Source organism: Monomorium pharaonis, chromosome 6 (genome assembly GCF_013373865.1).
Source record: "Monomorium pharaonis isolate MP-MQ-018 chromosome 6, ASM1337386v2, whole genome shotgun sequence".
NCBI lineage: Eukaryota > Metazoa > Arthropoda > Insecta > Hymenoptera > Formicidae > Monomorium > Monomorium pharaonis.
Genome location: NC_050472.1, coordinates 21,966,361 through 21,985,737, shown reverse-complemented (window position 1 = coordinate 21,985,737; position 19,377 = coordinate 21,966,361). Strand labels below are relative to the sequence as shown.

Genomic DNA, 19,377 nt, shown 5'->3' with positions numbered 1-19,377 from the left:
AATGATTTAATCAAATTTTGGATTTTTATTTCAAAGTTTTAAGAAGTTAATTTTCTTGCTGCGTGTTATAGATTTTATTAAACACTTTTTATATATTTCTATCGCAATTATTGAAATATTTATATTATAATTAGTAATCAAAATATTTGTGGAGACATACATAAATAATTTTCTGGTAAGATATTATGAAATTTTGTTTGCGTTCTAATAAAAAGAGCAATAAAGTCGGAACAGAAGGGTCTATGGATACCGAAGGGATTGTACCCTTTTGTAATATCATCACGAACACGTTTTGCTGAAACTCTAAAAATGTATTAAAGAAATATGTCCAGGATATCATCTAAATCCCGATTGAAAAACTATACCACCCGTTTAACTTTCTTTGACTTTATTAATTATTAGCCTTTTTTTAATGTCACAGTTGTAAAATTTTTTCTCTTTTTTTCTTGTTCGTATTCTCGGTTCGTTTTCTTGCATGTATTCTTGGAAGATGTCTAAAATACTTTTTTGAGATAAAATATTTACCCATTTTTTAATTTATTTACAATTTAACTTTTATTTAGAGTATTAATATAACTTCTAAATTATAACAACTTTGGAAGGTATTAAAGTTGGCAAATTAGTATGTCAAAAGTTTGCGTACAGATATGATAAAAAAAGACTATATCATATATACTCTGAATGGGAGAGAACTTTTGACATCTTGATTTGCCAACTTTAACAGCTCACCATTTAAAAGTTATCATGGCATCAACATTTTGGAATTAGAAGTTTCCTCTTTAAATGTCCTCGGAAATTTGCTATTACTCGTTAATAATCCACTGCCATGTGTTGCACCAGTGGTATTTATGATTCTCTCTCTTATAATAAAATTGCAAAAGAATAATTTGTAATTATTAATATAATTACAACAATAAAAAATTACAATATAATACAGCAGCTTTTAAAAAATGTAATATAAGTATTGAAGAATATATTTATATATTCTTAAAGAAAAATTTGTGATAATTTTAATCTTGTTATTGATTTAATAATTGTGTTAGCGAGTTAAATTAATATTCAGAATTTTGTAGTTTCGTAAATAAATACTTAAACAAAATAATCTTTAATTTTTATTTATTATAGAAAAGTATATGAAACTTGAGTTGTTTTTATCGGAATCAATCACGATCACGCATGTGTTGAATTTCGACAAAATTTCACTATCACGTTGAATTACCTTGCGAAATTGTAATTTGTACTTTAATTAAAGACCAAATGAGTATCTGAACTCAAATTCCAATATTTAGGTTGCATTGAAATACGCAATTTGTTTTCCAATGAAATAAAAACATTCCAATACAAAGAAACGAAAGGCAACTAGACTGCTCCGGTTTCTTCTTTAGTCAGTCTTGAATTCCCGACGGAGCATAAAGGATTCCCTATAAATGTCTACACGTGTATACATGCATGCACGTAAAGAGACATTTTAACAATAGAAAAGAAGATATCACAGAATTTTTAGAATTGATAGACAGTGTGATCTTTACTCTCAGCATTTCATGTACGAATCGTGTAGTTAACATGCGATTACACAAGCTAGTGCATTATAAGCATGCAGTTGTAAGAAAAGGTGTATATATCTGTGCATAAAAATAATATAAACATAGCATTAGTAATTTTAATTTATTAATTAAAAATTATATTGTAATTTTAGAAAAAATTTTCGAAAAAGTTGTAAACACACACTGAAAGAAATAAAATTAATAACTTACGATCTTTTAAGGTAAACCTTTATATCTCTAGGATAATTAATTATTTTATATACAAATATATACACAATTTTTTAAATTTAAAATATAATTGATTATATCATATATAGTTATTAAAATCATCACATACACACACACACACTTATGCACGCACGCACACACAGAGAGAGAGAGAGAAAGAGAGAGAGAGAGAGAAAGAGAGAGAGAGAGAGAGAGAGAGGGGGGGGGGAGAAAAGCTAAATGGAAATGTGTTGCATTAAAATTTCTAACAGCATAATCATACTGTCGGAGTGTGAAAATCCACTTTGGACGACATCGTACTTAAAGTGGAGCTTACGAATTTATAGATTTAGCTTCTCTCTAGCTTTCTATAGTCAGCGGACGGTAACGAGTTAGACAAGCTTTACTATGTGAAGTATATCCCAACAAACTCAATAACGCTGTCCATCTATAAGGTCAATCCGTAACGCTAGTAAGTTTGGTAATACTAGACAAATTAATGTCTAACAGAATATGAAGCCTTCGGGTTCCTGAGTATGATATTTTATAACAACAATATTTTTAATATACTAAAATTCGATAGTAGAAATTTGATATTAATATTATTTTAATAAAAAGAAGATAAGAGGATAATTTAGTTAGTAAAATAATAATAAGTATATCAAAAATCAAAATGTTAATCTAAACATATTGCTCTCTCAACGTTTTGAATATTTACATAGTTGAAATAATAGTGTGGTAAGCATTTTCTTCGAAGCCATGTTTCATTTCATTCATTCTCACGCTTAAGTCTAACTGAGCGTCATTGTCAGTACATATTCTGCCTGACATTCATCTTCTTTCAGGTTGAAAAGCCGCACTTTAACGTAAACGTCGAATTAGCACTTGACAGGAATCTAATTTTGCCACGCGTCTCGTGTATCTCGCAAAACTACATTAGCTCTGTTTTTCTCGTCCAATGTGCATCTGTGCATGTACGTGCAACAAGCAATAATTTCATTTGTCTGGTTTCACCAGTCGGCGTTTCATAAGACCAAGGTGGAAGGTAGATACCATGCGCGTGCGGCTTGCTGATTTATTTGCGAACGGGTGCACGAGGTGTGTTGTCTCTTTCATTTGCAAAACTAAGTACAGTATGCCTTTTGGGCTGTGTATTCGCACCGCATGGTTACGTGTCATTAAGATTATGTTGGCGACTTGTATGTGTGCCCATGTAAAACGTAGCTCTTGCTGTGGGTGGACACGTGCGCCCCCCTCCCCCCTCTCTCTCTCTCTCTCTCTCTCTCTCTCTCTCTCTCTCTCTCTCTCTCTCTCTCTCTCTCTCTCTCTCTCTCTCTCTCTACTGTATTCAAAACTTTATTACTCTGCGGAATAACCAATAGTGAACGGCAATGTACGTTGACGAAAACTCCCTTTGCAATTCTATAATTAACGTATGAATATTAAATTTAACATATACATATATATAGAGTTAAAGCATTGGCCGGAGGAAACAAATTTCTAATAAATGTCAAAGTGATCTAACGACATCATATTATACATATTTTTTCTTTGTAATTGATGCAGATGTTCTAACACGAATAAAAACATTATACTTTGTTAAAACAGCAAATTCATTCAGCAAGGATTTTAAAAAAGGTGTGTAAAGATGTCACAGTTGCGAATGTCTAAAATTAAATTTGCTTCTATGAAATGAAAGAATGAAAAATCTACTCTCTGCACATTTTATACATACTTATACACGGCTAAACGGCATTAACGTAGAAATAATTCAACGTATAAAACAAATGTCTCGTAGTAAAGCAAGAGATTATACATAGTACATTATACAAGTTAAAAATATGCTCCAACTTTGTTTTTATTTTGAAACCAGTAAATTTTATTTTTTAAGTGATACTTTATTTTATATTTTATTTATGAATAATTTTTTTATTGCAAAAAGATCATTATACCGCGCATGCATCCAATTAATTTTTTACGAATAATGAAATCAAAAAGCATATAACAAACATACAGAAAATATACAAATAGTATTATTAAAAAGCTTTAATCGGGTATAAAATTTTTATATTATAATCGATTAATTTGCGTGATACAAACGCAAATATGTTTTACGGTCAATTAATTAACGCCATGAAATGTCTCGTGATGATTTATTAAATAATATCTACATATTGCTATTACAAAGTAAATTGTATTTAAATATAACTTTGCTATTAAACGATAAAACGCAATTTAATATTAAAAAAATCTTTTAATCTTTTAAACTGATATACCACATTTTCCTTTCTTCGTAGTAGAGATCTTGACATCTTACAAACGTACGTATCGCGGCAATCCCAGACGAGAGAAGCACAATAAGAGCTATAGTATTTGCTCTTATTGTGAGACGCCAAGTGCAAATGTGGAAGTAAATCGTTCAAAGCACTTCATGTGTGTTTCGCGTAAGCTGTCTATGATTAAACAGAGATTTTAGGAACCTTAAATACGCTTGAGAATTTGACGTGTTCATTTAATTTCACTTACTCTAATCTAATTGACTGTAATTGAGTTTTTTGTCGCCAAATCTTGCATTGTTGCAAATATTCCCTACGGCTAAGGATCTCTTGAAAGTAATATTCCTAATGGTGTATAATACATTGTTCTATCAAATTTTACACTGCATGTCTGAATGCACTTTAATGTTATCTCTAAAAACTAAAAGGTTTTGTACTTTATTAAATTCTACATTTGAGAATATCTAATTTTGTACAATCTAATCTCACTTAATTTCCGAACAACTACAATTACAGTATATTGCTTAATATACAATGACAAATGCTGTCTATAATTTAAAAATTACGATAAAATAAGTTAGAATTTTAATTAAAAGACTTGTGGCATATTTGTCATTTACTTCCATCATGTTTTGCACTTGACTTTGCACAATAGAAAAGTAGGACGATACCGCTTCTATTTTCCGTCTGGGATTGCCTGTTTAAAAGATGTCGACTATGAAGGTTGTAAAATATGCTGTAATGTAATGTGAGGCATCATATAATTTTGTGTCTCTTATATTAAATATAATTTTCGTAAACTCGACAACATTACAACCGGCACACGGTTGATGGACATTTTCATTTATTATGCATGTGAAAAACAGAGAATAGGTGTGTCACAGAGAAATTAATTCCTTCCATCTAACCTGTATGTATTCCCGGGATGCAATCGTCACAGTTCCGTGAATGTCGTAACACGTGAATGCTATAATTTTCTATCAGCGACATACCATTCTTCATGTGATGCTCACTCAGGATGATCGTTCGGTTCGATAATTTCGTCATAGCTTCTGCGATGAAAAGGAAATTGGAAATATCGATAATGTTGTCGTCCATAGACATTGTGATCAAAAATTGTTGTTACATTTTGTTAAATAAATTTTAAGTGCAAAAATTAATTTATTTCTAATTTTTTCAAACTCTATTATTTGAAAATTGTTACTGTCTAGAAATTAATACATTTTTTTAATGTAATATTTTAACGTTATATTTTCAAACATTAATACAATTTTTAAATATATCTACAAGACTTTTAAATAGTATGTTGCTTTTTTTATATTTTTGAAGAAAAATTTGATTTAAGAATTTAACTATAATTTCACAATTAAAAAAAATCAAAGAAATCATATTTTAACTCAGAAGTACTAAGAGATGACATTTGCGATATTTTTAAATCCAATTTTCTCGGAAATATAACTTGATAAAATAATTTTATTTACGGATTTGTTTTCAGCGACAAAAAATTTGTAAGAATCACATGATCCGGTTTATAGAGAAAATCAATGTCGGACAGTGTTATTAGAGCGCATAACTAAAGAATACATAAAATATAATAATGGTAAATTTTTTGTAATTTACAATCAAGATAAAGAAATATGAATTACAAATTTCCATAATAATATTTGCAAGGAAGTGTACATAATTGACACGCCATAAAAGAATATGCAAATGTGTTGGTTGATGTTGAATTTTCTATGAAATAACTTGCCGTGCAGTCTGCAGGTTACGATATTAAAATATATGTTTTATACCGTATCATAAAAGAGGCAACCATACTATCGTATAAAAATCTATGTTATGTAGAAGAAATTTGAAAGCAGTCGATTTACAGCTTTCAAAAATTCGCTACTTTCATAAAAATCCAGTCAAATTTATTTATGGAGCATAATCCATACAAAGGAAGGATGCAACACAAAGGAAGATGATGTATTAGGTTATCAATCTAAAAAAAATAAAAGTTATAATAATTTAAAAGGCTTTAATGTGGCGCGCTTTGGATTTTATTTTTTTTTTTATTAGAAAATACGTAGAAAATATTTAATTTATACGGTTCAAAATAGTTCTCCTAATTTTAGAACAAAGCAAAAAGAATTAAATTTAAAAATAATTACATAATGTAAATCATTGATTTCTCAGTTCGCATTTGCGTACTAACATTTTTTAATATAAAGGGGCTTAAAACTAATCCATTTTTAAACGTTAGTCATAATGTTTAATACCATCTGTATCCGATTGATATGCGATGTTAATACCAGGATTATGTACTTGAATAACGAATCATCCCTTTTTGCTATCTTAAATACTAGATAATTAAATCAGTTTTGTTACGAACTATTTTCTGTGCATATATATCTCTTTTATATAACGATGAGATTAAATTTATAAAGCAAATACATCTTTTATAATTAAATTTATAAATATTATTGGTTATAAATAAAGCTCTTTTTGAATAGAATTTATTTAGTATTTTTGGAAAATTAAATCTTACTTATATGATATTTTCATTAATATAGCTAAGCATAAAAATAGCATGTTATTGTCTTGGAAATAACTGTATAATAATATTTGCATAGATAAGTAATGCACTGATTCACGATCAAAAAAATAGGTTAAAGAAGAGTGATATTAAAAGAACGCAGTGCTCTTTAAACTTGATCGGAATCGATAATGTGAACTGTTCGTATACATCATTAACAAGATGTCGTATGTATTTTTTTATAGATTTGAAAATTTTATTTCATATTATTAAAGTATACATATTAATATTAGTCTATGAATTGGACTTCATATCGAGTCGAGAAAATTCTTTTTCATATTGTTCCACTTATCGACTTTTCATACACATATAACCTAAATTTTTGTAATACAATTTCGTCTCAATTAAGCATCAAAATTTTTGAAATTCAACATTGTTCTTGTTGTTTACCAGTTTATGAATTCGAATTTTATAAATACAACTTGTAGCTCTTTTATATTAAGCAAATATTGCAATAATGTGACAGTTTCAGATCATTCGATTAAAAATGCTGCAAATTAACAATTTTTTTAATATAAACTGCATAACATAGACTGATAATAATGCATATACTTTTTTCTGGAAAAGAATTTCCAAATTTATAAAAGAAATAAAAAGATTTTACGATACAAAAATTATGTCTTTCTCGGTAAAATGCCTCCAGCATTTCTTTAATGAAGGAGTAATATTACTCAGAAACTGCAAAGACTATAATTTAAATTTTTATTAATAATAGAGAATATTTATATAAATAAGCATTATGAATAAATAAATATTCTTAAAATTTTTATATTTAGCAGTTTATTTAACATTTCTTAAAACTTATTCTCTCTCACACACGCGCGCGCGCATACAATTACAATTCACAATGATTAGTAGTATAATAAAGGTTTTATTTTTTCTTTTGTTTTCTAAAAATATTTATTAAGATTTATATTTATATTTATATTTATACTGAAAGAAAAAGATACTTGATTCAAATAAACAATATTAGTACTATTCAAATAACTATTTATTTGAATTAAGTTTTTTTTCTGTCAAAAGTACATAATACTTTTAATATATACTACTTTTTTATTTTTAATGGATTTATATATACCAGATTACATACCATTTGGTCTGAACATTTGACAGTGAATATGATTACAGGTGAATGTTTATCATCTTTAAAATAATAATGAAGACCAGTAAGAAAATCAGGTTTAATTCAATACGCGTTATATCTTATCGCGTCATAAATAAATATAGCTATTACATTCACTTCTGGAATATGTAGAGCCATTGTTTGTATGTCTGCATTGTGAATGCAATTCTCATCAAGTTTTTCAAAATTTAGATTTTGCATCTTCAATTTAATTTACATATGGTAATTTGCAACCAATTAATAATTAAAATATTTTCTATCTGTATTTCTATCTTGAAATGCAATGTAATGATAATTTTATAATGATAGGTATAGATTTAAAAAGTTATAATCAGTATTACCAATATATCTTGAAATAAATTTATTATATTACATTTTTCATATGTGATATAACATATAAATACATTGAAATATTTTTAGTATTGTTTTCTTTAATTTAGAGTTAATCATAAATATTTTATTAGAAAATTGGAAAACACTATTTAGAAGCTATATAAAATGCTCAAATAATTATTTTATTTTTTAGCATTATATTTTAACATAGTATAATTCTACGTACCAAAACTTCAAAATTTATAACGAGCTTTTATGCGCGATAATAAGACTAATAATTTTGCATATAGAATAGCGCAACATAAAATAATAATTTTACACTAAAAAAGTAACCAGGAAAAGATGAGACATAACATTAATTAACAGAATAAGAAATTGCTTAAGAAATGTCTGTTAATTAAAATGTTTGCAGACATTTTTAAAAGCAATTTAATAGACAACTAAACGGTTTATTTGAAATCCATTGCATACATAAATTAATAAAATTATTTTTATATAATGTTAATATTGTATTTGAATACACATTTGTGACAAGTATCATACATTATCAAATAATAATATTTATAAACAATATTGGAAAAGAGTGAATTTCTTTTATTAAAACAGGGTTGATTTGCTCGTGGAAACAAATCCTCTTTATTTCATAATATATACAGAATTTGTTATCATAATGTAATGATAACAGTTCTAAGAGAATGAAATGTTATCATAAATATACGAAAGACGTATATTTGTTAACAATTATATTATTAAGTAATGAATATTATAAATAATATCGAACTTTTTTTGTTACAATTTTGTCAGTCTTATTTATAATTAAGAAAATAATATCTGTTAAAAGAAAAAGAATGTTATACTCACTAACTTATTTTTGTTGGCCACTCAGAATACGTTCGATAATTGCTTATGGCAAAGCTCGTTGTAAAACATGAAGATGGTAATATTACGATTATCTGAAACGTTGTTTTTATAGTATAACTTAATTAAACTAAAATTCAGATTATAGCAACGTCCTCTTTAGTTTGCAGCCTTTCACACATTGTGCGGGAATTCATTCTAAAGGTCTGTACCGGACTTTCAGCTACGCTTTGTCGCCATCTGACAGAAGTAGATTTAAAACGACCTAAAAACAAAAAAATGCGAATTTTTAATATTTGTCATCAATTATATTTATTAATGTACATTTGTACAATTTAGAATTAAAACATGTATTATAAAAAATTTCCTTTTTTGCAGAGAATAAATTTGGATACATTAAAAAATTGAATTATTTATAATTTTACAAAAAGATATCTAAATTGAAAGTGAAGATAAAGGTGTAACTAATTTTTGCCTTTTTACCAACAAGTTCAACTAACAAATAATTTAATCTATTTTTTAAATAAAATAAATTAATATATTATTATTTGTATGCAATAATTTATATATTTATAAATGTATGCCACTTGAAATTATATTCTGAAAAATTTTTGTTTTCCACTATCAATTAGAAAAATAATCGGCAAATTTATTTAAAATTGTTGAAATTGGTTTTTTGTATTTTTCTGTACATATTTAATATTTTATTAGTTTATAAAAAACAAACTCACTTGCAAATTTATAATTTTACAAAAACACAATGTATATTAAAAAAAAATGAATTAAAAGTTTACTTAAAACTATGTATTATATTTTGATTGAATATTTATCCAGCTTAAAATCGGAGATTAAGAACATAGTGCAAATCTGTTTATAATTATATATTAAAGAAGAGATTAGGTGGACACAAAGTCATGGTTAATACTGCCACTTATTAATTAGTAAATACTTGAATTAGCCCCTAAATAAAACTTACAGTAGCACTTTAGAATTAAATATAATTTTTTCAAAAATATATTTATAATTAAAATTATATTTATAAAAATATATTCTCTGTGTGTTGTCCGAAATTATTATTTTTTTTGTGGTCAGATAGATAATTGTGTAATTTTATTTATACGCATGTAACTTTTTGACGAATTACAAGTATTTGTAATACTAAAAGTAAATTTTCTAATAGCGTTTGAACCGTAAACTGCAATGATGAAAATAGAAAATTCCAAATTGGTGCACAAAATTGATGCACACCTAGTTGTTCTGTTTTAAGTTCAATTTAAATTTAAAAAATTTATAAAAAAATTTTTTTAATTTTTATAATACAGATATAGAAACAAAACATCTGGAACACTATTGAATATTATTCTGCATGAATTAGGAATTAGAATTAGAATATAATTGCAAAAATATATTATATCGACATATTAAAATAATTAATTAGTAAATATCAAATATTACCCATAATTGTTCTATTTATTCTCCTAGTGGTATTTTTTGCTTTATATAAATATACATTTATTTTATATATAAATAATATATAAATAAGTAAATGTGTATATGTGCATTGCAAATAATATGTAGTATTTGTAATTTATTTTATAATATATGATATTTAAAATTAGACTATCAAGTTGAATTGATGCATCTCTTTAGAAAACTGAACATAGTTGTGTGCTTTGTTTAATTCACTCGGAGACCATTTCACATTGAGAATATTAGATTAAACAATATGTCTAGAAGCTAAAATTCTGCGAGTAGTACTGACATAAAATATAGCGTGCTAACTTTAAAACACGTTACCTCTGAGGTTTTATGATAACAGTCTTCAACATATATTTGTCGCATCACACGCTAAATAAAGTATGTGAAATACTTTTTTGTAAGTAATGTATGAAAAACATCACTTTTCTTATATAATCCAAATAAAATTCAAGCATAAAAAAAGAAAAGAATAATTTCGAGGAGAAAGAAAATTAATTAATAAGATAATTAATAAACTGTGCTTTTGCTTTGTATACGGAGAGAATTTTCTCTTAAAATTTACTTTCAAAATCTGGTAATTGTAGGATAATGTGTGACCTCGAGCAATTTTACTATATTTTTTAGTAAAATTTACTATACTTTTAGTAAAATTTACTAAAAAGTATAGTATTTACTAAAAAATTTACTAAAAAGTCCTCGAGGTCATACTTTATCTTACAATTACCATATTATGAGACTAAATTTTAAGAGAAAATTCTCTTGTATCGTGTATTATTAAAATAAATAGTTAATAAAGTATGATCATAAATGGTAAAGTATTAAATATAAATTTTGATAATTTTTAGGTTAAAATGCGAAACAATAAATTGATATAATATAGTGTTGTTGGATTTTATTTACGCTCACACACACATACACTACCACTACGATCCTTACATTGATTTTTGAATATATGACATTAAATTTAAAAGATAAAAGTTTTTAAAACTTTGTTGTGTACAATTTTTAAACTATAAGCTGAAAGAAATATATAAACATACTCATTAAAAATAATGCAGGAAAAAGTGTTTGTAAAAAAACCTAGTGCAAAACCATACATAATTTTTTGTAATATTGCAAGTCATAAAAAACTGTACATTTACGGTCCGATGTAGCTGTTCGATTCTTCACTATAGCTAAAAATAAATGTAGCAGTGAAAAGCTGACAAACGAAATGTCCATTTTTTGATAAAGGAATCGACTACTTCGCGTGATCCAGCCTTGACATGCTATGATCACAAATATATATTGAAGACGAATATTGAAGACATGAGATAACAAATGTGAATCGACATATTAAACGTACCATTGATCTTATTGACAAAATTATTGAAAAAAATGTTTTTAGAAATACTCTTTAAATTAAATGGTAATTTTATTGTTACAAAATATCGTAATTAAAATTCTAGAAAAAATTTTTTGTACAAATATACAAATTGTCTTGAAATTTGTGAATCAGAATACTATGACAAGAAATTTTTTAAAAAATTAAAGGAAATATTTATACATAATAAATTTATTTGTAAATTTTTATTTTAAATCACAGTTTTTTAAATATTAAATTATAAGGGTTTAAAGCTAGTCAATCAAAGCTTTAAATGTCATGTGTCACAATGTTACTACTGCATATGCAACTCACAGGCAATATGACTGTCTAGATATAGTTTGTGATTGGCCAGCTTTAATCTTTCATACCTCAAAAACGATTATTTAAAATAAAAATTTACAAACCATTATTTTACTTGTTTTTTTATGAATTTTCTTGCTATAATACTTTGATTTGCAAATTTCTGAACTCCTTATACTAAAAAATTTTATTTGTAAATTGTTTTTTTCAAAATTCCAATTATTAAGTTTACAACGTCAAATTTGTTATTTATTATTCTTGGCACGTTATTTTACCAATTATACATATATATCATAGTTTAAGAATAATATGTAAAAAAATAGATGTGAGAAAAATATCCTTTTAGTTAAAGTTTAAATGTCATATTTTCAAAGGCAGTAAACACGATTGAAAAATATCGCTATTTAAATCTTGATCATCCTATACAACTGCAAAGTTTCATTTGCCTTGATAAATTTGCATTGACAAATTACACGTATGCCTGATAAGGCATTTGTGTAATAAACAGAAATTAACAGCAAAATAATAGCAAAAATTAATAGCAGAAATCTTTTGAAGTAAAATATTCTATTTTGATAGAATAAAAACAAACTGTTAGAAAAGCTTTTGAAGCTGTAGACAGAATATCTGCGTCCATTTTGGTCGAGATACCAGGCGAATCAATATTTTCTATTGCGTGGCATTTTGAAAATCACTCAGTGATTTTTTTAAATTTGTTATATGCAGCTTCTAGTCAAATAAACTGTATCAATAAATTAGTGTCGATAAAATATGATTTAATGTGTTCTTGTAACAAATGTAATTATACGAGAAAACAAACGTATTATAATTATATTAAACAATTTATTATCAAAAATTTTATTAACAATAGAAATATACACTTAAATAATTACACATATTATTCTTAAATAAAATTATTAAAACTTTTTTTCGTGTATAAAGTTACCATTATGTTTTGTTAATTTTGCTAAATCCGAATTCAGATTTATAATCATGTAAATCATAAACATAATCGTGTAAATCATAAACAAGCGATCCAAATTTAATCATTTATGTGTAACACACAAAAGTTATATATAAATGTAAAAAGAAAATGCAATAAAACGTTGTCGGTCAATTATTTACAACTGAGAGAGGCATTATACTTACCTGAATTACATGGTATGAGTTCTGAACGTTGAAACCCCGCCAATTCTTGCGTTTCATGGGTTTGTACATTTGTTCGATCTATCACGCAGCAGCATTTGCAAATTACCAATTCAAAGTAAACTCGAAATCTGAAACAATTAATATGTTTGATGCGTAATTATATTTGTAACTATATATTTGTAAATAATATTCTATTTGAACACATCTTAAATTGATTAATTAAATCACCATGTAAGACAATGAGATCTGCGTGCTTACAAGTAAAATTTAAATTAAATTGGAGAAAACAATCGCAAGCGAGATTAATACTTTAGACTTTAGACTTAGAGCTTAGATTGGATAATAACATCCTCATACTTTTTTGTTTAAAAGATGAATTAATTAAAAAACTTTCAAATTATATGTAAGAGATCTTGGAATGTTTTATTTATAACATAGGTATTTGCTATTATAATTTAGACCTATTGTTTTTAGATTATTATATAAATTTTTTATGCTTTAAAACATTTTTACTATACTAAAATAACTTGAACTAAATACAAGATAATATAGTAAATCTTATAATACTAATTAATATTAATATCTGAATGTTTATTCTGAATATTAATATTTTTCCCATTTTGATATTAAATATAACCAATTATAGGTAAAAAGTAGACATTTTTAAAGCTATTTTCAAAATAAATTTTCCAATTTGTGTGTGTGTGTGTGTGTGTGTGTGTGTGTGTGTGTGTGTGTGTGTGTGCGTGTGTGCGTGTGCGTGTGCGTGCGCTACAGAAATGACCAGAAAAAATTATTTCAGTTTGAATTATCGACATGACGAAAACATCATAAACAATAATACGATAAAATATATTGATTCTCATAGACATAATCTTGGTAAATGATCTGTTTTCTTATTCGACTTGCTGAAGTCTCGACAGGTCGTTCATAATACTTAGAGAGGTATAACAGAATTCTGCTTTTTTAAGTAGATAATATGTAGACATGCTGTGTAGAATTGTAATAAGTGTTATGGAAGCAATTAATTAGTCAAAACCTATTACTTCTTTTAATTTTTTTCAAAATATTACATTTTTTTAAATTTAATTTCGAATACTTTATTACAGATTAGCTAAAAAGAGGATTAAAAAATATATATAAAAGAATAATTATTAACAAATAATATTATTATTTGAAAATCACTGATTAAATTCTTAAGAAAAAGAGTGTTTATTGGTATTAAGAAAGCAATTTATAAGATTTAATTAATTTCAAAGAGTACAACAAAAATGTTTCATATCAGAAACTTAATATATTCAATAACTTCTTATATACAATCAAAGTTTATTAAATTAGTTATTATTTATTCATTATTTTATTATATGGTTTTAAAATATTATTGTGATATTATTAATTCTACTTAAAACATAATTTATTTTTATTAACATATTTGAAAGTTAATATACACATAAAATTATTAAATTTATTATATTTTTTATACACTAATAAATGAATATAAAATTATTATTAAAAAAACAACTTTATAAATCTCTTAGTATTATGTAGTTTATTATTTATTTGATTGCTTTTGCAAATTTAAAGAATATTAATTACTATTACGTAAAATTCATGTATTTAGTATGCAGAATAATTTATTAATCAATCAGGCAGTAAAACGTCAGAAAATATACATTTTATCGTACCAAATAATGACATTTTATTATGCCAACGCCAACATTGTCCATTTCTAATTGTTATGCGATTGCGTTGTATCATTTTAATAGAATAATAATTGAGTTGTGTATTCTCCGATGCATTGCAGCAACTGTGAAGTGATCCTTGAGTATACAATAACGGGGAATGCAAATATTGTGCACGATATTATTATGCTTTCATAGATGTCAGATGTTGAATTTAATCAATTTGTCTCGGTGACACAAGATACTAAATCTCAGGAATATGTATTCATTGACGCAGTTTACTGAAATAAATTTTTTATTGTCAAAATAAATCTCTTTAGGCTTATGAAAGAATAGATATTATTTTTTAAATTAATAAAATTGTAAGTAAATGTAATTGAAATATAGATTACACATTTTATGATCATTTTACATTATTTTCTAAAAAAAGATAAAATAGAAATTTTTATTTGTTTTTCTTGAGTGTTCACAGATATAATATTTTACCATAAATGTAACACTAAATGTAACTAATCATTGACGTGAAAGATTCTCAAATGTCTAGAGTCGTCTAAGATCGTGTAAGTGACAGCAGATGGTAATAATAAGAATTCTTTGGGGTGCAATAAAAAAGATAGCTGATCAGATTGCGTCTGTCAGACATGATCAATTTTCAGAGTGAAGGAACTTAAACGATGGAACGTCGGAGGATGAAGTTAGACTGTCGAGAATCGATACGCGAACGTAGAAATGTATAATTAGAATGTAAACTGAAACTCTCTGTGGTTAACCGAGGAATCGATGCTCTCGCATTATTGATTAGCAAATGCCGTTACAAAACCGCCGAATGACCCAAACTATTAAAATTTTGTGTAAGCCTGTAATTATTACAAGTCGTAACTGTACAGAGGTAATTATTATATAAAAGAATTTTTACATAATTTAGAAGAGAGTATAAACTAAATTATTTGTATAAAAAAGATATACTAAATACATATTTTTTAATTTATAACTAATAATTTTTTTACTTCGGAACAATATTAATTCGGAATAATGTCGTTTAATTCTACGTAAAAGTTTTCAATGAAGTTTCAAAATAAAGTTTGTTGTCAAAATAATGTTTTTGATAACGTTAATCTTGAGATCGTCTTTATCCCTTTAAATTGTCGGAGACTATTGATATAATCCCGAGAGTTGTCCAATTTTTCAAAGTATTATGCTTGATCGGATATTACAAGGATTTACGTAAATCTCACTTAATGCATGAAACTGGAATTCAATCAGTTCAATGCTAACATAAAAACTCATCGAGCGTACACTTTTTTGCATGCCATGCCGTGCTGTTAATTTTATTGTAATCGTATTATATTTTATTCGTGATATAAACTTTTTATTGTGCGTTTAATTGATACTTTTAAAATAAAATAAATTAATTCTTGCGTTTTGGGGTAATTATTACAAAAATGTTACGTGTAATCGGATGTTTGGATGAAATTTGTGTACAAAATCTATACTTCCTAGATTTTTAATATTTTTAATAATTTTATTAAACTTGTTATATAATGAATATTATAAATTTATTAACGGATCTTTTAATCTTCTTTACCGTTAAACTTACTTTAAATCCATGTATAACTTATAATGTTAGAATTTAAGATAGAGAGAATTTTTTGTGTATATGTGTGTGTGTGTGTGTGTGTGTGTGTTTGTATTAAACTGTACATACGTGTACATTAAAATGCATGCATGTAAAATGAAAATCTCACCAATTATATATAGTCTAAAATTTTATTTAAAGATACACGAAATTTATATATAAAATATTTTTGTCAAATAATTTGTAGTTTTTTGTCGAACCATGATAATTTATATATAAAAGATAATGCAATACCTGTTGTTCATCCAGTAATATATGATTGGATTTACCATAGAGTTGGACATAGCGAGCCAGTAAAAACTTAAATATACGTGTTGCACGTAACTGCTTTCTGCGAAATGACGATGATGATACACAAAAATAAAAAATCCCTGATATGGCAACCAGCACACTGCAAATATTGTCACCACGATAATGAACATCTTTACAACCTGCAACACAAGTTAATATTAAAAAGAAAAAAATGAGAATTAAAACTTATTATCTCTTTCAAGAGTAGTTTGTAGACATTTTTATGAATTTAAGATTGAGTACGGATTACTTTAAATAATGATTACATTTCTAAATTTAACAAATATTTTCTGTAATTGCATAAAGATGATATTTGCAACAAGCATTAATTACAATTAGCAGTAGTAATAGTTTACACTTAATTCTGAAAGTTATATTTAATAATATCTACTGTAATATACTCTGTTGACCGACACTAAGAAGTACTTAATAAGGATCCTGTCTTCAAGTTTAAGTTTTAATGTTCATGTTGCGTTTGGAAGTAGTTACTAATTTGACGCTGTGTCAAAGATAGTGAGTAAGGAAGGTAAAGTCTAATGTAAAATATAACAAGTAAATAGCAATCAAATGTAAAAACAAAAGTAAAAAAACGAGCTAGATTTAGATCCAGCAATAAGTAAAAATAGTTTATTAGATACAATTAAAATAAAATCACGAACGATCTCAAACGAGATATTTCGACTTTAATAAGTCATCTTCAGTCGTAAATATAAAATAACTTAATAATTTAACATGATAAAAAATTGACTGTTATTGTGCACAAGTCTATTATTGTGTACAAAGTCGGAGAATAATAAATAAATATAAATCAAAATAAATATATGGCTACATCGTGAGTACGTTTAAATGAAAATGTTATAAATAGCTTGTCAGGAATAAAATAATATGTACAAAATAAACGCAATAAAAAATGATAGTGGCTAAGTCCAAAAAATAAAACAATAATTCAACCGTTTCTACATTCGACGGTGAAATAGTGGAGTCTCAAAGATAAAACTTAGATCAAATTACCAAGGATTCATTAAAAAAAATAGTGTACACGTCATAGTGTAAAAAATTGATTATTGAAGAAAAAAAAATCAAATTAGATAAAATTAATGTTAAAATGTGAATTTAATAAAGTCTCCGTTAAATTAATCGATGTGAATCAGATTTTCACCAAATCAGATTTTCACTGGAAGCCAGCCAAAAATAAGTATAAATAGCTTATTCATGTTTCAAATATCAAAAGTATCTCTTGATATTTAAATAGATAACTGTAAAAACATTTAATTTGCATGTAAATGAATTCTAGGTAAAATTGCAAATTGTCTTTATAATCATAATGTAATGACCTACTTTATAAAAGCACATTTTGAGATTTTCGGATAATTCAAGTATAAAAATTTCCTATTATAATTTCCTTGTATTTTCTCTAAATATTTAAACAAAAGATTTTCTGAATTTTTTATTTTTGGCTATTTTTCAGAATTTGTTAATAATATACATTTTTGTTTTCTTGAAGATTTTGGAAAATTTGATTTATTACAGTAATATATAAGAAAACATTTATTTTAAATTTCAATATATTGCAATTATTTATCGACACGTTCTGTCCATTACTTATGTCAATATATTGTAAAATATTATTTTGATGATAAATATGGGAGTATTTAACAACGTACCTTGCGTTTAGATTTCATAGATTCTTTCTGATAATGCGTAAGTTCACCAATCGACTTTGACCCCCATAACTTTCGTCCCATACCCGTGTAACAGACAGCCATCACTGACATGGGAACTAGATATGTTACAGTGAGGAATAGGAGATTGTAGCTGTAGAACAAATGATTTATGTAAAACCATAAAGGATACCGAGATTAATGCTAAGAGACTTATTACACCAAGTTTTATTAAAACTTGTTTCATAAGATACACGTGGTTGAACGATTACTCAAGAAAGGAGGCAGGAAATCCGTTTTTATTAATTGAGACGTGTTTGAGAGTTTAACGTGCAATATAGAGCACAACATAGTTATTATAGTATAATAGTTGTCATAAACATTATATTCACTTTGAAATAATATTATATATTATATGGAGAAAGTGGGTTATAAATTGTTTCAGTTACTGTCATAGCAATAGTAACTAAAAATTTTTATGTAAGGATTAAGGCAATTCAATTTTTTTTTCAAAGATCAGTTATTTATTCAGTAGTTTGAACCGACAATTTTTTGTTCTTCTCAAGAAATAGGCTTGATCGGGAAGTTATATTAAAAAAGTTTTAGTATACTATGTAACCATGGCGTTTGATACAAGATTAAATTGAACATTACATTAATCATTAGTTTTTTTTTCTTGATCGAAATATTATGAGGATCGTGTTTCTGGTGTAAATGGTTTCTGGTGTAGGTGGAAGAACACAATTTCGATCTTGCTCTTTATCCAAACACTTTCGATTGAAGTTTCAATTTCGAGTCCCAAGAGTCGACGTGGCAATCAGAATCATTAGATAAGTTAAATTGCACGTAAAAAGACCCTTTCGTGAGATTACTTGGTATTTGTGATATAGATAG

General features: G+C 26.2%; 1 protein-coding gene across 1 annotated transcript in view; it reads right to left on the bottom strand.

Moving 5' to 3' along the window:
- Positions 1-8,673: 8,673 nt before the first annotated feature.
- Positions 8,674-19,377, bottom strand: part of LOC105832556 (tachykinin-like peptides receptor 86C) — a 43,102-nt gene continuing 32,398 nt past the window's right edge. The window contains exons 5-8 of the mRNA XM_012673631.3: positions 18,487-18,637; positions 16,766-16,962; positions 13,214-13,341; positions 8,674-9,184 (exon numbers count right to left, since the gene is read on the bottom strand). Of these exons, the coding sequence (XP_012529085.1) occupies positions 9,057-9,184; positions 13,214-13,341; positions 16,766-16,962; positions 18,487-18,637 (604 nt within the window). The 3' untranslated portion in view covers positions 8,674-9,056. The remainder of the gene's footprint in view (positions 9,185-13,213; positions 13,342-16,765; positions 16,963-18,486; positions 18,638-19,377) is intronic.